This window comes from Glycine max, chromosome 14 (genome assembly GCF_000004515.6).
Source record: "Glycine max cultivar Williams 82 chromosome 14, Glycine_max_v4.0, whole genome shotgun sequence".
NCBI lineage: Eukaryota > Viridiplantae > Streptophyta > Magnoliopsida > Fabales > Fabaceae > Glycine > Glycine max.
The window spans coordinates 45783196-45803865 of NC_038250.2; the positions used below are offsets into that span (position 1 = coordinate 45783196).

The following is a 20670-nucleotide window of genomic DNA, read 5'->3' on the forward strand; positions in this document are numbered from 1 at the left end:
TTTAAAAATTTCTAAGTTATTTATTTAAAATTCGTAACTTATTTTTTTTTAAATTTCTAACTTATTGTTGTTTAAATTATATAATAATTTTCAGTATAAATTAAAATTTCTAACTTATTTTGTCCAATCAATTACATTTAATAAAAATTTCTAACTTATTTGTTTCAATCAATTAAAATGTCTAAGTTATTTTTTTAAAATTTCTAACTTACTTTTTAAAATGCCTAACTTATTTTTTAAAATTTGTAACTTATTTTTTTTGAAATTTCTAACTTATTGTTGTTTAAATTATATAATAATTTTCAGTATAAATTAAAATTTCTAACTTATTTTGTCCAATCAATTACATTTAATTAAAATTTGTAACTTATTTGTTTCAATCAATTAAAATTTCTAACTTATTTTTTTAAAATTTCTAACTTACTTTTTAAAATGTCTAACTTATTTTTTAAAATTTGTAACTTATTTTTAAAAAATTTCTAACTTATTGTTGTTTAAATTATATAATAATTTTCAGTATAAATTAAAATTTCTAACTTATTTTGTCCAATCAATTACATTTAATTAAAATTTCTAACTTATTTGTTTCAATCAATTAAAATTTCTAACTTACTTTTTAAAATGTCTAACTTATTTTTTAAAATTTGTAACTTATTTTTAAAAATTTCTAACTTATATTTATCACATACATAAACAAATACTAAAATTAACAATTTAAGTAAAAAGATAATTTAAATACATAAAGAAATAGAGACATTATCTAAGTCAATGTGGCCCACCTGCCTGACGTGTTTCAGCTGTAGCCTCGTCTAGGGTGACCTCAAGTAGCTCCGTCAACAGGGCGACTGCGTCAGATGTAGCCAGCGGCTCGAATGAATGCAGTGCGCCAGTAATCGGAATGTGCAGCAGTGACGAAATGTCGTATAGAGTGATCGTCACCTCCCCTACTGGGAGGTGGAAGCTGCTCGTCTCCCTATGCCACCTCTCAACAAAGGCGGATATGAGTCCAGGATCAGTGGTGATCACAGAACACCTGATCAATGGATCCAATCCGGTGGCCGCAATCATACCTTCGATCTCAGCAGCCGGTCTCCCAAATTTATCTACTTTCCTACCATGGGAGACCAACTTGAGATCGGCTTGCTCCTAAATTGAATAACAGTTTATAAACTTGTGTATTTCAAAATAAAAGAAATTACTTTTGAATTACTGGAATAAAATAAGTATGTACCTGTCCACTCCATATGTTGTGTGCCACATGATCAGCAAATCCTATCAAAACAGATGGATCGCGTGGCCCACCGGGGAACCCCTCATCATCATCAGTTGTCCCATCACTAGCCAATCGATCTATCTCAGCATCATCGGCAGTTGCTGTCCTCTCTGGGCTACCATCAGACGCATGAGGCACATCCTCAGCCAACTGAGGAACATCCTCAGGCAACTGAGGAACATCCTCGACTTTCTGGGTAACCCGCTGCCTACGTGCTGAGGCAGTGGGCCTACGACGCCGAGGAACATCCTCAACCACATCCTGACTAAGGTCTCTACCTCTACCTACCACACGACGTAGACCTCGTGTTCTAACCATGATATGAAATCATGAAGAACATTTACTTTTATTCGTCAAATTAAACATTCAAATAATTTGTAACAAAGCTTTCGAATCCTAACTAATCCACATAATTTATCCAAATCCACAGATTATATATTTAGTTCAACATAATTTATCCAAATAATTGACATACAAATGCATATATAAATCACACCAAATATAATTCAATTTACATATAAATGCAATTTTTAATAGCAACTAAATAACACTTTTCTCTAGGTCTCATTTAGCTTTTAGATGTCCTTACATTACAATAAGACTAATGGTATGCAATTTATGATTGCAGATTTCTTTAGTTCACTCAGGGCTAGAGTATATGATGATGAGGTGAGGAAGTGGATTTTTGTTGTTGGTGTTGACTTCATTGGGAAGAAGCTTGTGAATTTGGTGATGACTTCATTGGACCTCCAACCTTTGACCAACTGAAGATGACTTCGACCAACCTCTTGGAGTATGGTAACATGCTTGTCCAAGAACAAAAGAATGTGAATACTGACCTCAGAGAATGATGAGACACTTGATCTTATTCATGTCAGGTATGTTTACACCATTTTTGTTCTGTTTTGTGGCTACGATTCAGTGGGCTCGTGTCCACTGAAAGGGCTAACTTGGATTGGACGCCATGAGTTGTAATCACCAACTGCACATGAATCTTAGTTTCAATGAAAGTATATGCTTTGATAAGAGATTTTCATGGTTGTGGGTGCTTAGATTCATTGAATTTGTCCTAGTTGTTTATTATTCTTTCAATAAGAGCTTCTCATCTTTGTCAAGGAAGGGATTTAATGGTCAGAAATAGACAGCTAGGCTTTATCACCAAATAAGGATCTTTGGTTTGTATTGAGTATTAGTAATACTAATTACCCATAATTCCTGCCAATTACTAGCCTTATTTTTATTTTTTTAATTTTAATTAAGCTAATTATGTCAAGGTATATGCTTTGTAAAGAAATTCCTACTAAACTTTTTCATACCATTTAGAGTGCATTTGGTTTGGAATGGCTTGGATTTGTAACTAATACAAATACATGTAACTAATACAAATGTGGGTGCTTGGATTTGTAATCACCAAGTGCATCATTTTGTATTCAAAATTCTCAACACATCAAATTAGAGGAATCAAGGTGTTCCATCATTTCGTGTTCAATTTCTTAACTAGCTATTTATGTTGTATTTTACAATATTATCTTCTACTAGCTAAACTCGTCTCATGCTTGATCTTTGTCTCGTAACAGGCATAGCACAACATTTCTTTTAAATTATAGCTGAGGTTCCTCACCATAGTGTCATATTTCCTGTGAAAAGGAATTGGATAACCAATTTAATTTTGCTCTTTCATGTTGTGTTCCACATAACAATTCAATTTATGCAGTGTATACAGTTATTTACACATCCTAACCAAATGACAGCAAATAACAATTCAATTTAGACATCCTAATGGATAAATCAATCACACCAAAATGACAGCAAATAACAATTCAATTTAGACATCCTAATAGCAACTAAAAAACACAAAATTAAGGAGTTTGTGTAACTTAAATACCATATACACTTTGCAACACCTAATAAATAAATAAAACTAACTAATAATATCAATAAATTGCTGGTTCAGACATAATTTTCAAGAAAAAAACCAATATACAGCAAAATGTATCCTGCGGAAGAAGTTTGGAAGGTTCTTCCGCGAGAAGGATTGAAAGTCTGCGAAAGAAGGTTCCGCAGGTTCTTCCGCGAGAAGAAAATGGAGTCAGCGGAAGAAGGTGTTCTTCCGCTGACTCCATTTTCGTCCCCTAACACACACGCGGAAGAAGCTTCTTCTCGCGGAAGAACTTCGTCTTCAACCTCCAGCACCAAACAACAACAATGTCGTCTATCCTAAGGCCATTAACGCGATTCTAACAGATAACCAAAGCCAATGGGGTTAGAACACTAACCTCGATGGCGGAAGAAACGCTCACAGAAACCCAATGAAGAAGACGAAGGGACGGAACCAAAATGGAGAAGAAGATTGCTGCGAGGAAGACTGCTGCGAGGAAGCTCACTGAAGAACACGAACGAGGAAGGAGCTCGGAAGAAGACTGCAGACCAAGAGGAAGAAGGCAAAGAAGGGGAGAAAAATGATGGGTGCACGGACCAGGAATGAGCGCGGAAGAAGAAAGGTTTTTTTTAAAAAAATTATTAACTTTTGATTTTTAAAGGAAGGGCATTTTTGTAACTTCAATGAATTGTTGGGTGGATCAACAATTTTGCTGGGTGCACCTAGCAACAGCCATAGAGGAAAAACACTAGGGTCTTGTGAATACGAAACCAACAAATATTCCTAAGGAATGTACTCTACTTTAATAAAAATAATTCACGTAGCTTCAACAAATCTAAAACTTTCAAAAAATATATATTAATGAAGTACATGTAATTTAAATATTTGGGGGACACATTTTTATAGAGCAGGTTATAAAGAAGAAACAGGGTATGATGGTTTGAAAATTAGACTTTCCTTATAGAGGTTTTTCCTCTCGGTCTCACAATTAGGTGAAGGAATAATTTGAATTTGGATTTAATTCAATCCCAACAAATTCACTTATAAAATAGAATTATCTCTTATTTATATATATTATTTCAGTCATATCTTTAATTTATATGAAATTTTTAACATTTCTCATCATGCCAAAGATTGAACATAACAAACACAAAATTTATATGATTGAAGATTTATATGATAATAGTTTAATTATTGGTGATTCATTAGATTCAACTATAATTATTATGATAAATTTTGACATCATCTTATAATTTAGATTTAAGTCTAATTTAATTTTATAAGACTCACTTATGAGATGTGGATTGAATCTATTTGTATATATTATTTTGATCTTATCATTAGTCTTTATAGAATTTAGATATTTTACAATGACTCCATCATGTTAAGCACTACTAAGTTTGATGCTTGAATAATATGATTTTTGGTCATCAATGAATTTAGTATAGTCTAAAGTATTCTAAGATGATATTATCAAATATTCTATAAAAAAAAACATTTTGAGAAAAATTAGACCTTGATCATGCACACAACAGCCAAAAAAACCTGAGATTCTTCATATCAAGGTCCCTGAATCTTTTAGATGCTGAATGGGGGGAACTCGACAAGTGTGACTTATGTAATCGATTGGTCTAGAATCGGACTTGAACAGAAGTTTGAGTGACACTGGAAGAAAAAAATTGAAACAGAGTGAGTTCAGTTAACTACATTTTTTCATATTAAGATATTTGAACATAAATTTACTTTTATTTAAACTGGTTTCACTTAAAATCAATTTTATGAAACTAAAATCACCTACAGTTAAATCTGCACTCAAATACACACTAGGAACACTATAATTTCTTGCTCTCTTTCCATAAACAGAAGTGTGGAACCATTTTCTTCTTTCCGTACTAAATGAAAAGTGTCACCACTCACTCAACACTGACTCATATCATATGAAGCTCAATAATAAATGTCACTCTCCACAGTCCACCCACTAGCAAGTACACTCCACCAGACCACCACCATCAACTATCTAATCTAAAGCAAAGTTGCAAAGGTGCCTCACTTGTGTTCTTATTTAAATATTCCCTGGTTTCACTCATTCGGGTACTATGAGAAGAGACACAACAACAACAACACTAGAGTGAGAAAATGGAGCTTCAGGACACTGCTGCAAGCCGTGTGTCAATTGGATTTCCTCTGGGCTCAGCCCTTCTCTTTGTCTGTTTAATCTTCATTTGTGGCTTCTTTTGCTGCTGCTTACATTGGACTAAGCTTCAATCATTTCTTCAATCTCATGGCATCATCAACACTCAATCTTTGGCACAGACTCAAATACAAGCAGAATTAGCTTCCTCCTACCACAAACCAGCTTTTCCTGTTGTGGTAATCATCACTTCTCTTCCTAAACTCTAAAAAAACTATACATATATAAACACATCAAGTGAGAAAGAAGAATAAATCTCAGTCAACTAAAATAGATGGTTAATTAGAGTTTAATTTTCATATACAGTCACTATAAAACATAAATTTTACACTCTAGTTCAATCAGATTATGTCGGTTATGACTTCTAAAATTATAATTGTTAATAAATTTATCGAACATGTTAAATTGTGATTGAAAGATAGTATAAAAAAATTATGTATTATTTGTGATTTTAATTAAATTCTTAAATTTATATAAGACATTTTTCATATATAATTGTATTGTATAAGATTTTTTCTCACATTGAACTTTATGGTAAGCAGATGATGAAGCAGAATTATGCAAAGACTATACCTGTGTTGATGCCGGGGGATGACATTCCAAAATTCATAGCCACGGCATGCCCATGTGAGCCTCCAAGAGATGAAAGTATCACAATCCTTGTGCAGAAGGAAGAAGCTACTGATTTATGCAGTAGTAGCAACTAAAAGAGTTTATGGTTTCAAGCCTTGAAGAATTCAGGGTACTATACATATACTATATATGTTGGAACCTCTCAATTTAGAACGGCTAATAGCTCTTTGATAGCTTTGTGAGAAGTGAGATGCTAGACCAAGCAAGCACACTGAATTAAGGTGTCGTAACATAGCTTTGTGCTGAATGAGATGATAGACCAAGCACACTGAAGGTGTTGTAAGATACAAAGTTTGAACCCCATTTGATTTTTTGTCAGAATGGGAAGAAAAAGGTTGCAATTGAAACATCAACCTGTCTTTTTTTTCCTTTTCTTTTTCAAAAGCTGATTCAAGGACGCTTTTTTTTATCAACTCCTTTCAAGTTCAAACTAAAGTTTTGAATATGGAGCTTATTGGAATAATGTGTTTATTATGAGTTTTTTTTTAATTTATTATTGGAATACGCTTTATTTAAAATACGCTTATTGGAATACGCTTTTTTTTAAAAACAATAATATTTAGCAAGAATGAAATAACTGTAAAATTATGATAAAATAAATAATTTCAAAATGTTGCAGAGAATCAAATCTATAATATAAGTGAATTAAATGTAGAAAGATTTTAGGACTATTAGTAAGTCAATTGAGTATTAAATGTATTATATCAAAATGAAAAACAATACTAGATATATTTAATTACATTGGTTGCCAAAAAAAATTAACACTTAATCCAATACTAATATGAAATATCCAAATCAAATATGAATTTCAATAAAAATGTTCCTTAAAAGTAGTCAAGTCTACATAAAGTACTACATACAAATTCATTTGTTTATGTCAACTTTAAGAAAAATATCCTTTAGATTGGGATTTACAAAATTATTCTAAAAGTTGTAATTCATGACTACATTATATTAATCTGACACTGGAATTCTAATATTGGAACCCATAAAATTTATATTCACCCATAAGCCTCATGTTTTTTTTTTAAGACACTCATTTGCTTCGTTTTTTTTAGAACCACTCACTCATTTGCTTCTTGAATGATAGAAGAGGTATCAAATTAACACGGTTAAATTCTTGATAGGATTTTAATGCAATTAATAGTGAAAATTATTACATGAAATTTGAAGAGGTTTAAATTTAGAATTCAAAAGAATTAACACAATAGAAACATAAACAAATAAATAAAAAGAAATAAAGTGTGTGTAGAATAAACTTTTAAAGAAATGACATCTCAAAACTTTTCATAAAAATGACTAATATATATATATATATATATATATATATATATATATATTAATTTCAATATATGGTCAAGTTTATAAAATAAATTAATATATTATAAAATCTTATTAAATAATTACTTGTTAAATTTTCAACTAAGACTAGATGCATTCCCGGTCATGTAAAATAATGTGTTGAAATCTTTAGACCTTTTGTTATGGTCCTAGAATTCAAGGATTAGGAAACCTCCAGAAAAGAGAAATTAAGGAGAGGAAATTTATTGATTGTTATTGCTTATCCATTAGAATTACATCATTTCCTATTTATAGATTTTCTTGTATAAATACTGGATGAAATTTCTAACAGAATTTGGTAGCATATGCCTTGGAGGAATAAAAAACGCTACCAGGAGACAATCACCTAACGGCACCAAGGATTTGTGATTCTGTTTCTAGAAGATTGTTGTCAGCTTAGCCACACTACGTTGCATAGTCCTTCAGGTATGCTAATTTCCCTTTTTGGCCTCCTGTCATCTTTCTTGTTTGGTTCTACATTTTGCTTTGTGCTTGTTGTGCTCTACTCCCTATACATAACATTATCTAACCTATCAAAAACACCTTGTCCTCAAGGTGTTACGAGTCCACCCAGATCCTCTAGGATCCCAAGGTCTGTCCCGGCAAAGCTCACTTGGTTTAGCAAGCAAGGTGAGGAACAAGCATGGGTGCTTGGCTTTGTTGCATCGGCATGGGGCATGGAGGCGCATGCGGCATGGAAAGCGAAGCCGATAATGGTGCGGGACTTGGTTGCCTGGGTGCGGAGCATGGAGGTGGAGTCGATATGGAAGGCGGAGGCGGTGATGGTGACTATGTGGAGGAAGAAGATGGGATCGGGATATGCAATTTTAGAAGAATGGCATCAAGTTTGGAGACTATGGAATCAAGAGTCACGGTGGAATGGAGTTGAGTGACAACGAGATCTGAAATGGCGACCTCGAGGCAGTCCAATTGGTCTGAGGGAGGTTCGTCGTCTGCCATTGGAACTCAATGAAACCACTAGTTATTATGGTCCTAGAATTCGAGGATTAGGAGACCTCCAAAAAAGAGAGATTAAGGAGAGAAAATTTACTAATTGTTATTGCTTATCCATTAGAATTGCACCCTTTCCTATTTATAGATTTTCTTTTACAAATGCTAGATGAGATTTCTAATAGAATTTGGCAGCATATGCCTTGGAGGAATTCAAAACGCTACCAGGAGACAATCACCTAATGGCACCAAGGATTTGTGATTCTGTTTCTAGAAGATTGTTGCCAACTCAGCCACATTACGTCTGCTAATTTTCCTTTTTGACCTCCTATCATCTTTCTTGTTTGGTTCTGCATTTTGCTCTGTGCTTGTTGTGCTCTGGTCCCTGTGCATAACTCCTTTCCATATGAAATATTATAATTTTTATTATTGTGACATATATATTAGAGTACAAGTGTGATATATAAAATCTGACATTTAATAAAAATTAAATTATATAAATGAAGGATAAATTTATAAATTTCATCTGAACTGCATAACAATTAATATCAGAAATTCTCACAAATAATTGTAAATGTTACAAATATGATTCACAAAAGTGGAAAGCGTTGTCATGGTAAAGAAATAAGCCTAAAATATGTCCCTTTTTCCAGTGTGACTTCCTGAGATGGAATGCCTGAAGATTAATAAACACCATATAAAAGTCCGTCCTTACATTTATTTTATTTTTGTGAATCCGTCCTTACAAATCTTAGCAAAGGTACAAAAGAAGTGGGAACGGGAGACAAAACCAGAAGGCACTACTTCCTATCTCCAATACTCTTTTCCATCATTAGATTGTACTTCAAAAATATGCTTTTGCTTCAGTATTAATTTGATATTCTTCTAAAAATAAAAATAAAATGCATGATTGCTATGAGCCGTAGCTTTATAAAAGCAGTTTTGCAAAAAGCAACTTAATTCAAAGAGTAACATTAGTTTCCCAGACGTTAGTTGCTCAAACACCTTCTAATGAAGTTCAAGCACAAGTGATTAAAGTAGAACTAAGCTATTTTAAAAGGAGTTCAAATGCATGCTAACTGTTATTTATGTTTACATAAAGATTCATCATCATCTTATATGTGTGTTTTATGTACAATCGGGACAAGTATAATAGCTAATACAAGTAGCTAATTGTTATGGCGCCTTTTTTTAGTTAATTAATTCATCATCATCTTACCATGATTTAATTTAATGAGTAACACAAGATTTTTGTCATATTTAGCTTTGTTTAGTTCCGTAAACATTTTTAGCATTAAACATATATATATACATAACATTTTATTTTTGTTTGCGGTGAAATTTTGTAAAAAAAAATAAAAATTGCTGATCATCACCATTAACCGTAAGGACGGATTTAGAAACCTATTAAATGGATGGACTAAAAAAATTTATTCCTTTATCATTGTTTAAATATCTATTTTTTAATAAGTAATAATTTAAAAAAATATTTACTATTTTTACACATAAAATTGAAATTAATTTTTATTTTAAATGATAATAATATTATTGCTATCATAAAATAACAAACACATAATTAATTTTATGTAATTTTATTACAATTATCACCATAATCATTACAATAATAACAATAAACACAACTAAATTTACACTAACTAACCTTAACCTTAATGATGATTATAATTATTATAATAATAACATAAATAATTAATTTTATATTGGCCAATTTGTTTCTGGTAATTTTTGTCAATAAAACTTGAGCGTTTCCACTAATAAAGTTTGCGTTGAGTGTCAAGTTCTATGGTAATCTTTTGATTTTGAAAATTGTGAAACCATTAGTGTAAGGCGAAGATAAATGATTTAGAGTGTATTTGTTTAAACGATTAAGATGTGATAAGAAAGTCCAACGCACATTTATTTTGCTAAACTAAGAAATGTGATGTTTCTCGAAAATGAAGATTGACATAATCATATGTTAAAACCCACAATCCAAACACATAAAAAAGCATTTGATGTCAACCAAAGGCGTGTTTGATGTGATGTTATCAAGCTAATAATTCAATTAACAATAAATTCAAACATCGATAATGATTTTGCAGATCATTCGACATTCAAAAATCTCAAAGTTTGAAGAAAAAAAAAGTGAAGAGATTTGACAAGAGGTAAAAGAAAGAACTGATAGAGGGAGAGAAATGATGGAAAAAAAAAAAAGTAAATTGACGAAAACATATTGATAGAAATTTAAGTGACCCTTTCATTTGAGAAAATATTTTCTATTTTTGTAACACTTCTAATAACAACAACAATGTCTAACGTTTATGCCACATTTGACCAATAGGTAAAAGATGTATAGCTATTATCTTTAAAAATACATTGTGGCAAAATATATACATAAATTCTAAAACAAAATTACAAATTTTATAAAGTTGGTCATATTTAACAAAAAGAAAAAATATCTCCTACCACTAAAAATTTTGTTTTTATTTTTATTAATATTATTTTATTTATTTATGCGTTGGGCTAACTTGGGTTGCCAAAGTTTAAATTATGTCACTTATCTCCGAGCCATGAATGGTCCATGCATATTCCAATATTATCCCTCGGATGAAAACACAATAAAAATATATTTTTATTGTCTAAATGAAAATAAAAAAATAAAACACAACAAAAATATAATCCTATTATATAAGTGTACAACAAATAGTGACAATTATGTCTTTTCAATAATGTTAGTAGTCTAAATAAAGAAATTGGTAGTGAAAATACTAGTATCCTTTTTTTCTATTGATGGTGGGACGTGGTCACATGGGACTCAATTTCACAACCCAACTTGCTAGAGGGTGTTTGTTCGGCAAATTGATCTAATGGGTTGTTTTTACAAACGGATCTCTTTTGAAATTAATTACGTAGGAGATCTCTTATTAAAATATTTCGTCATTACGAATGATGACACATGTGAACAGCGGCTGACGTGACACGGATTTCGTCATTGGTATTGGCGAAACACGTGCAGGTAGGTAATATAAATTTAAATATATATATTCTGTTATTTATTTAAATATCTTTTACATGTATTTTAATTTATTTGTAGAAATTTTAAGGCACAACAAAAAGTGCATGTTGTTGACTCGTTTCGAGGAAAAGTACATGTATTTAATTTAAATTTGTTTTTGCATATATTTATTTTAATTTATTTCAATGTACAAAAAGTTAAGTAGAAATTTTAAGGCACAACAAAGCATGAAAGAAACTTGCTATTTAAAGACCCAGTCTACACATGTTTCGCCACTCAAAATGGCGGAACTGCACGTGTTTCGCCAATGTCAATGACAAAACCCGTGCCACGTCAATCACTGTTCACATGTGTTGTCATTCATAGTGACGGAATGCTCTAAAAAGAAACCCTAAGTAATTAGTTCCAAAAAAGACCCGTTTTGAGAAATAATTTGTAAAAATAACTCATTAGATCTATTTGCCGTGTTTGTTCCTGCAGCCTATAAAAATAAAGAAGCACCCCTTTTATATTCCAAAAAAACTAATGCAAAATACAATTTATATTTTGGAATATGAAGGAAGGCCTGCTTTATTTTTAGGCTTAATATCACTACTTATGATTCATTATATTTTACTTGTAACTCTCTCTACCTTCGTGTTGTCGTGTTGCCATCACCTTCCCAATCACCATCATCGTGTACCACTGTTACTATCACCCGCGCACAACAAATTTGTGTTTCTCTCTCCTCCGCCCCATCTCCCACATGAAATTGATTTGTCTCCCCTCTTCAAGTTGTTCCTTTAGACGTCGTTTTGAGTGTTGGATTAATATTTTTATAATTAAATATTAATACAAATTTGAAGGGACAGAAAACAACTTAAAAAGGGTTCACACCTACCTCGTTTCTGCCTTTGTAGATCTGAAAGTCAGATCTGGAGATGAAGGGAATCTGTTCTGTTGCGCATGAGATCTGAGTCCATGTCGCTGCAAACAACCACGACGCCGTGCCTCACACCACCACGCAAGACCACTAGCGAGGTTTCCATAGGGGGCGCTCTCCCTTCATTCGAATTGCACAAACCACACACACAAAAAAAAAAAAAAAAAACCAGCGAAGCAGTTTTGAGGAATTTGTAGGTTTTCTTTGCTGAGTTTGGCTATGGAGGATGAACAGTGAAGCAGTGAAGCAGTGAAGTGAGAGCGGGATGGGGCAGTTTGGGAAAAAATTAAGCAGCTTTTTAGTAGTCATTATTTTAAATGGATTATTTCAAAATTTAAAATAGAATTAAGCGTTTTAGTGAAAAATTTATAATAATGAAGTACTTTGAAAACTTAAAAGATTAGAGTAAAATTTTAAAAATTTAATGTACAAAATAATTTAATTGTCAAATATAATAGAAGAAAAGTGAGATTAACTTTTACTTTTATCTATCAAACACGCCAGCCCAATATCACATGGGTCAATGGTGATTTTTGCTTTCTGCATATCCATAAATTGCTTATTGCACCTCATTCTATTTTAGAAAGTCTCGTCAAAATTATGTTTTTGATTGGGTTTTTGGAAAAACTTAAATATATTTTTTATACTTGTAAGTTGTGTTTTATTTTTTTATTTTTGGTACCTTTAAGTTCATAAATATGTTCTAATTTTAGTCTTTATGAGCTGGCATTTTTCTAATTTTGTTTTTGTAAGTTTTTTTTGTTTATTTGTAGTTCTTATAAGTTGTGATTTTCAATTTTAGTCGTTTTAAGATTTTAATTTTTTTATTTATAATTTTTATAAGTTTATATTTATAAGAATCAAGCAAAAACTTATAGAGACTAAACATGATCAAAATTCTTAGGAGAATCAAAATTTAAAAAGAATACAAACTTAAAAGTGACTAAAAAATATATTTAAGTCTCTCCTAAATATAAGGGGATGTTGGTAACAATTTATGTAAGGAAATTTTAGCCGTAAATGCTTCACAATGCATTCATTATTAACCGTGGAATGGCACCTTGGTTTTGGGCTCAACATACATTAAATGGGTGAGTTTGGGTTTGCTAGAGTGGGTGTCTCGGTCCATCAAAGAGAAGAGAAAAAAAAATAATGCTAAAATAAGTTTCTTATGTTTTTAATATTTTTTTCTTTGGAAATTTTTATGTTTTAAATTTTTTGGTTTAGTCCTTTAAGTTTTAAGAAGCCAATTTCATCCTTTTGCGAGTTTTACATGAATAGCGTTAGCATTTTTTAGTTATTTAAAAATAATTTGTTTGTTTAATTGCACAATAAAGTGGATCGGTGCTTATTAAGGTTAGTCTGTCTATTACCCTCTTATATAAGTATAAATATGTGTATTTGTGTGTGCTGAAACAAAGACCTCCAAATTCATAGATAATCATCTCATCCAATTGATCTCTAATATACTTTTTACTATTAGTTGAAATTGATTAGCAATCACAATATTTTGTGGGACTTACTAACAACTTATTTAATAAGTTTTATAGTTTTTAATAAATTGTAATTAATAATAAAAAGTGAATCATAAAGAGTTTACACTAAAGGCGATTTCTAGCAGTGGCATCACCTTTTTTTTTTAACTTCCCCTTTGCTTCCCTTTCATGGTGCCTCCAACTCCCAATGAGATTGCAATGACGATCGACCAACGTCCCTCAAAACCAATAGCAACTCCAGCTCTGTGCGTTGGGATTTTCAACTAGCTGATTGAAGAAAATGACTTCAACTAATACAAAAATGACATGATGGTGACCAACACAAAAGGTTCATTATGTATAATTTTTTAGTTTGGGTTGTTTTTGTGCTAGAAAACTGGTTAAATGATATAATTGTAAATTGTAAAAGAAGGAAGGAGGCACTGAGAGAGGGAAGGAGATGGAGAAAAACTATGGGGAAAAAATTGTATTGAGACCAAAATAGGATTAAAATCACATACGGAGAGTTCACAATAAGTTGATACACCATATATTAATCCAAAGCTATAGAAGACGGTGCACTGTAAACCACTTAAAGTTATGCTGCACCGTAGATTTTTGTTGTGTATGAACCAAAGTATCCCTTGGCTGGAAACTTAAAGACTAATCTCTGAGTACTAGATCTATTTAAAAAAATTAACATTTTTTAACGAATATTTTTTCATACACGAGTCCGAAATTAAATTCATAATCATATGTTTAAAGGATAATGTTATTTATCAATTATATCATACCATGTTACTACATCATATCATTTTTCTATTAAAGATTTTCACCCTATTTAATAGTGTCATTCATAAACACTCTTCGTTTAATTGCAACTCTGTTATTTTATTTATAATATCAAGTTTTAATAAAAAATAATTTTAATTGAGATTAGTAAAAGTAAAATAGTGTTAATTGAGTGTCTAAATTAGTATGAAATCATTTATTTTTCTTATATTTGAGTTTGAAGGAAATTTTTTTTTTTAAATTCAAGGGATCTCATAAAAGAAAAAAGAAATAAAAAAAAATTATACCTATAAAGACAAATACCACAAAAAAAGAAGGGGTTAAATTGTGATTTAACGTAAATATTAAAATCTTTTAAAAACAACAATATTTTTTTGGTATTTAGAGATAATTGTGTAAGAAAACAAGTTATCTTTTACCACGAGCACTATAGACGATGAGGAAAATAAGTTTTCAAAGATGCAGTTTATCTTGTCGCTGTTAAAACATAATTCAATCCCAACATTAATTAACAAACAAAAAGAAACAAGAAAAGAGCATACACAAAGATTTATACTGGTTTGTCTCTACCAGTGAGACTACATCTAATTCTTGGTAAACTATCAAGTTTCACTAATTTTTCAAGAGTTACACATATTTTACCATGATCACTTCTGACTCTTACAAATCAAACTTTACCCTAAGTTTGATTAACACCCACTATTCTTTCTTCTACCAAGTCATTGTTGGCTCTAAACAAATCAAACAAGATTTGTGATGAAAGATTGACTTAGAGACTAATACACAATCGTCTTATAGACACTTAAATAATCTAAGCACTTAGCCTTTTCCTCTCAGAATTATCAAGGTGTTTTGAAAGCTTTTCTAATCTTACAAGAAAACATATAGATAATCTTGTTGAAGAAGAGTAGTAGAAATTATGTGTAACAGATAAACTCTCTAGCTTCAAAAGACTTTTGGTTTATAGACAATCGTTGTCTCATAACGGGTAGATCTTGCCTTGATGTTCGTATGATAAAAAGAGGTTGTTGGGTGCATTTAATGCACGTCATTTCTTCATGCAGTTCTTCCTTTGAGTCAGAGCAGATCTTGCATAGTAAAGCTCATCTTTGATGGTATATCAAATTTTGACTTCATTTATTCTTCATAGAATATCCTACAAGAAATGTTTTTGCAAGACAAAAAAATAAATGAAACATTAAATATCATATTCAATTTCAGATTATGATATTATCTGTCCATCATCTGAAAACATCAGACGCAGATCATGTAGCATTTTCCTTTGTATTTATTTGCATCTAATCAAAATAATTAAGAATTTTGATCAACCTTTCACACATAAACATTTTTGGACTCAACAATACTTCTACTAGACATTTTATTTTCATTGATTTATTTTCATTCAAGAACAACAAATTTAGTATATATCCTATCATTTTAAAGTTTAAACATTAATTATTATACTTCATGATTTAAACAAGAAACGTGGTAATGTTAATCCATACATACTTACAAAAACTATTAAAAAAGAGAAGCAAAATGAAATGATTACCTTAATGTGATTTTTTTTTTATCAAAATGGATTGTTTCGCAAAATCAATTATCAAAGCGGGGTTTTATAAAACTTTTTATCTATCACTGAGTATTTTTGTCACGTAAAATATAAGAGGTTTTATCTTGAGTGAAACCTTTTTTTTTTGTTTGTTTTATAAGAAAAGCGTTATCCTACTATGCTTCATCTTGTCAATAATTAGATCTAATGTCACATTTTCACTTTATTTAACATCAATTAAACAAATGCTACATACTTTTTAATTACCCGATCTTATGCCACATGTTTCACTCAATTTAGTCCTAATTAAATTGACGCTAAATACTTGACAATGATAAAACATATTAGAATGATACCTTCTCCTTACAAAAACAAAATATAAGGTGTCTTCTAGGGTGATGCCGTGCATCCTAACAAAAATCATCCCTAACAAATAAATAATTTTATAAAACTCTCATTTTGATAATTAATGATCTGAAATAACTTATTTTGGTAAAAAAATGTCTTCCTAAAGGTGCCATCCACACGCGTGCATTACACTTTGACATAAAAAAGCAACAGCATGATCGCTTGCCAAAACGGTGACTGAGGGATCCACTTGGCCCTCACCGAAACTTTAAAAAGGATGACCCGACAAACATGATTGGGTCGTGTAAACCACTCGAGGATGTTGTGCGCGTGGGATATTGACAGAAGTAGTGAAGGAAGTTATTTGTCGCGGTCTGTCCCCGGCAATCCAAAGTTAAATGCCGCTTTCCTGTCTCCCCCAACACCATTTTGCTTTGCCTTATTTTTTTTTTATTTTTTTTTTGTCTCCATCAACTTTTTTTTTTAATTTTTAAATAGTAATACGTATTTTTTACTCTTTCAGAAACTTACCTAACTTTTCTCTATGATTTGTTTAATTCCTAATAATGAAAGGTTTAATAAACTCTCAACCCCCCATTTTTGTAGAAAAAATTTCCATTGGACCATAAAACATGTTTTAAAAATTTGGGAAAATATTTAATTTTCTAAATTTTATTTTGTAAATAAACATTCTAAATTTTAATTTCATACTTATTGTTTCTTAAGCCTTATTTTTTTAATAATTTTTCTAAACTTGAATTTCATCCGAATTAATTCTTAATTTTTTTCTTGTATAACTTTTTCAAAGATTAAATATACTTTAATAGATGTAAAATTTAGAGTTAAAAACAAGTAAAAACTTTTGATTCTTTTTTTATTAGTTTCCTTTTTTATTTCTTTTAAATTCATGTTTTTATTATGCTTTAATAGATGTAAAAATAAGTTTAACGAAAAAAAATATTAATGAAAGATTGATATTTAAGATAAATAAATCATTGAGTTTTTTTTTGTTTTAGTTAGCATTTAACTCTAATTTAATAAAAAAAAACTATTTTAAAAAAGGATACGTTTTAATAATTAATTGGATTGAAATTGAAGTTTAAGAGACTATTTGAAAAAAAAAATGAACTTATTTGAATACAAATTATAAATGCTTTTAAATCTTTTCTACTGAAAAATATAGAACTTTTTTTAATAGAAAAACTCTCAAAAACAATTGTAACCTTATATCCAAACAAGTTTAATGTCGTTTTGTGTTTAACTCTTCTGTCCTGAGACACCACCTATAGACTATAGTATGAAGGGAAATCTATGGTTTGAGCTTCCAAATTTGCCCCATGCAAATAAAAGGGTCTTATGGATATGTCCTACCAATATGTGTGAAAGTAGTGGGTGGCATCTATATAGAGGCTATACATGTGACTGTTTGGGGGGTAAATATGGTATTGAAAATATCATTTTGTGTATTATTACCTGAGGAAACTGGGTGTAGACGGAGAAGGGAATCTCGCCCATAAAATAAAAGGGTAATGAGTGGATTGGGTGAAACTGTTTTGTTGATATAATTTTTAGTATTATGCTGATGCCTTCTTTTTCATTGTCCTCATAATCACAATGTTTCCCTTTTTCTTGGATGGAGTTTTTTTTTTTCTTTTCTTTTTTCTGCCGGAGCAATGAAAAAGAAAGGTATACTATTTTTTGAAAAACACACAAAATTTATAAATAGAGAGCATAATAATAAAATAGAAGGATATGGAAAACATCATCATTACATTGGGTAGGAGCGTTTTCAAAAGTCTAAGCATATTTTTGGAGAGTAACATGGTTGGTCATTTTGGATTTGTTTAGTTAACAAGAATAACTGATTAAGTGACCAGTATCGAAAAATTTTAGAACCGTTAAAATAGTTTTTTTTTTTACTTAAACATTAAAAAAATTATATATGATTATTTTTATCTCTTATTTTTTATATAGCCATGTAAAAATATATCCTAAAATTAAAGAAAATAATATTTTATTATTCTATTTTAATGTTAACAAAATATTTACACCTATGTTTTTTCTTTTCCAAAACATAAGAAAATGATTATGTATAAAAAAGCTAGTTGGAAAGCTAGCTGAAAATTAGTTGACAGTTAGAAGTTGAAAAATTAAGTTATTAAATTATAAGTATTTGATAAAATTAACCACTAAAATAGTTTAAAAATGTAAAATAACATAAAAATAATAAAATTATAATTTATTTAAAAATGATAACTAAAAATTGAATAAATATATTGAGGATAAAAATAAAAAAATATAAAAAGATAAAAGCTAGTGTTTTAAAATATGCTACTTCAAGTAGCATTTTAAAAAACACAAAAATCTACTAAAAATGTTTTTACTAAACAATCAAAAAAACTTTTTTAGCTAGCAAAAAAAATTAAAACTAGTTAAACCGAGCATAGCTTATGTTATACAAGTGAAAAACTGACATATCATTAACATTTAAGAGAGTATTGCAAGCTTGATTTTAAATAATTTCAATTTATAACATTAAATATTATTAAAAATGTGTTTAAATAAAATTTAATAAATTTTATAAGTTTATGATGTAGTTCTTAATAAAATTTTAATTATAAAAGTTATATATTTTTTCATTTTATTCAAATATAATTTTTAAAACAAACTTACTTTTAATTAAAAATCATTAATTATAAAATTTTATTAAAAGTCATGTTAACACAATTTTATGGAATACCCAAACATAACAATTTTGTACAGTGGTGATTCAATTCTTGGGCATTTTAATATAGGAAAAATAATGAGTAGGGTTTAGGTAAAATATTATAAATTTGTTTTTATATCCATATTTAAGAAAATAAATTAGATCCGGACTAATATTTAGGTAAGTAATATCTTTACTACTCATACCCTTGCAATTTTGCAAGAATTTTTTTTTTTGAGAAAGTGTGCATCCTTTTCTCAGTAAGTGGAATGTGTGTGTGTGTTTTTATTTGAACACCTTTATGTTATAAAATAAGATGAAAACATTACATTATAAAATAATTAAAGTAAAATTTATAATTATTTGTGTGAAATTTGTTAATTTATTTTTTGTATTTCTTCCTCATAATATATTCTTATTAATATAATAATATTGTGATATTGTAGAAAAAAAGAGGATTGTAATCCGTTTTTCAATCTAATAATATATGTAATTATTCAAATTTACCAATTCCTAACCATGTCATATTAAAGTACCATTTTCTGTTTTTTTATTTTATTTTATAAAGTACCATTTTCTGTTGAAGTCAGATCAATACACATCCGAAAATAGCAAGTCACTAGCATGGTAATTACCACTCACCAATGGAATAGAAGCATGCAAATAAATCTTTAGCATGCCACGAGATATTTCACTTTGGGGTATAATCACATATCATTTTCTACTTTTGTACCAGATTCCGTGGTACCAATGTGAATTGTTTGGCAGAAAAAAAAAGTAAATAATTAATGTAGATGCCTTTTAAAACAACTAATCCGTTTTAACCTAGTTGACTATCTAGTCATAAAGGGTTCTACCCTAATATCTCCTACCCAACACTCAACTAAAATCCAAAATATCTATTGGCATTGTTTTATGAGTCGAACTCCACTCCTTGATCTGAGTAATAAAATTCATTTTATTAAAATAATTGCAAACAAAATTCGTAAATTGTGATATTTGATATATTTTAGCGGCCTATATAAAAGTTTCTAATTGTGTTTTTACCTCGAGTAGACTTTTTTTTTTCAATGAATAATTTACTAAATTTATCGATTGAGTTGAAATAGTTGTTTTAAAAATCATTGGATTATTCTTATAAATTATTGAATCTTTTTTGTTTTCGCTCAATTCAAGTTTGTTGTTTAAAACTATATGCATCATTATATTAATCTTTAAAAGAAATTAGTCACCTCTAAAAAAAGAATTTAGTCACCAAATTAATTTGTCAAGAATTTTAAGTGTAATCATATTAATAATTTTTTAAAATATATTATCAAATTAATATCTTAAAGATCTAAGTATTTCATATTTTATAGTTTAAATTCAATAAAAATTAGAGTAATGATATAAAAAGCAATAAAAGATTAATGTAGTAATATATTAAACCTTTGAAAGAGTAATATGATAAAATATTTGATTTTTTTTTAAAACTAATTCAATCATCCGAATTTAAAAAAAGTGAACATAATTATGCAGATAACTTCGCAAAAGAATAACGTTCTGACTTTTTTTTTTTTAACCTTCTGGTTTATTCATTTACCTTACATGTTT

General features: G+C 29.7%; 2 protein-coding genes across 2 annotated transcripts; one reads left to right on the top strand and one right to left on the bottom strand.

Moving 5' to 3' along the window:
* Positions 1-765: 765 nt before the first annotated feature.
* LOC102663806 (uncharacterized) lies at positions 766-1591 on the bottom strand. Its single transcript, XM_006596832.1, has 2 exons — positions 1232-1591; positions 766-1146 (listed from the first exon to the last, which is right to left on the bottom strand). The coding sequence occupies exons 1-2, from the start codon at positions 1589-1591 to the stop codon at positions 766-768; spliced, it is 741 nt and encodes a 246-aa protein (XP_006596895.1).
* A 3651-nt stretch (positions 1592-5242) lies between these two features.
* Positions 5243-6450, top strand: LOC100814922 (uncharacterized protein At5g65660). Its single transcript, XM_003544794.5, has 2 exons — positions 5243-5522; positions 5886-6450. The coding sequence occupies exons 1-2, from the start codon at positions 5289-5291 to the stop codon at positions 6048-6050; spliced, it is 399 nt and encodes a 132-aa protein (XP_003544842.1). The 5' UTR covers positions 5243-5288; the 3' UTR covers positions 6051-6450.
* The last annotated feature ends 14220 nt before the right edge of the window (positions 6451-20670 follow it).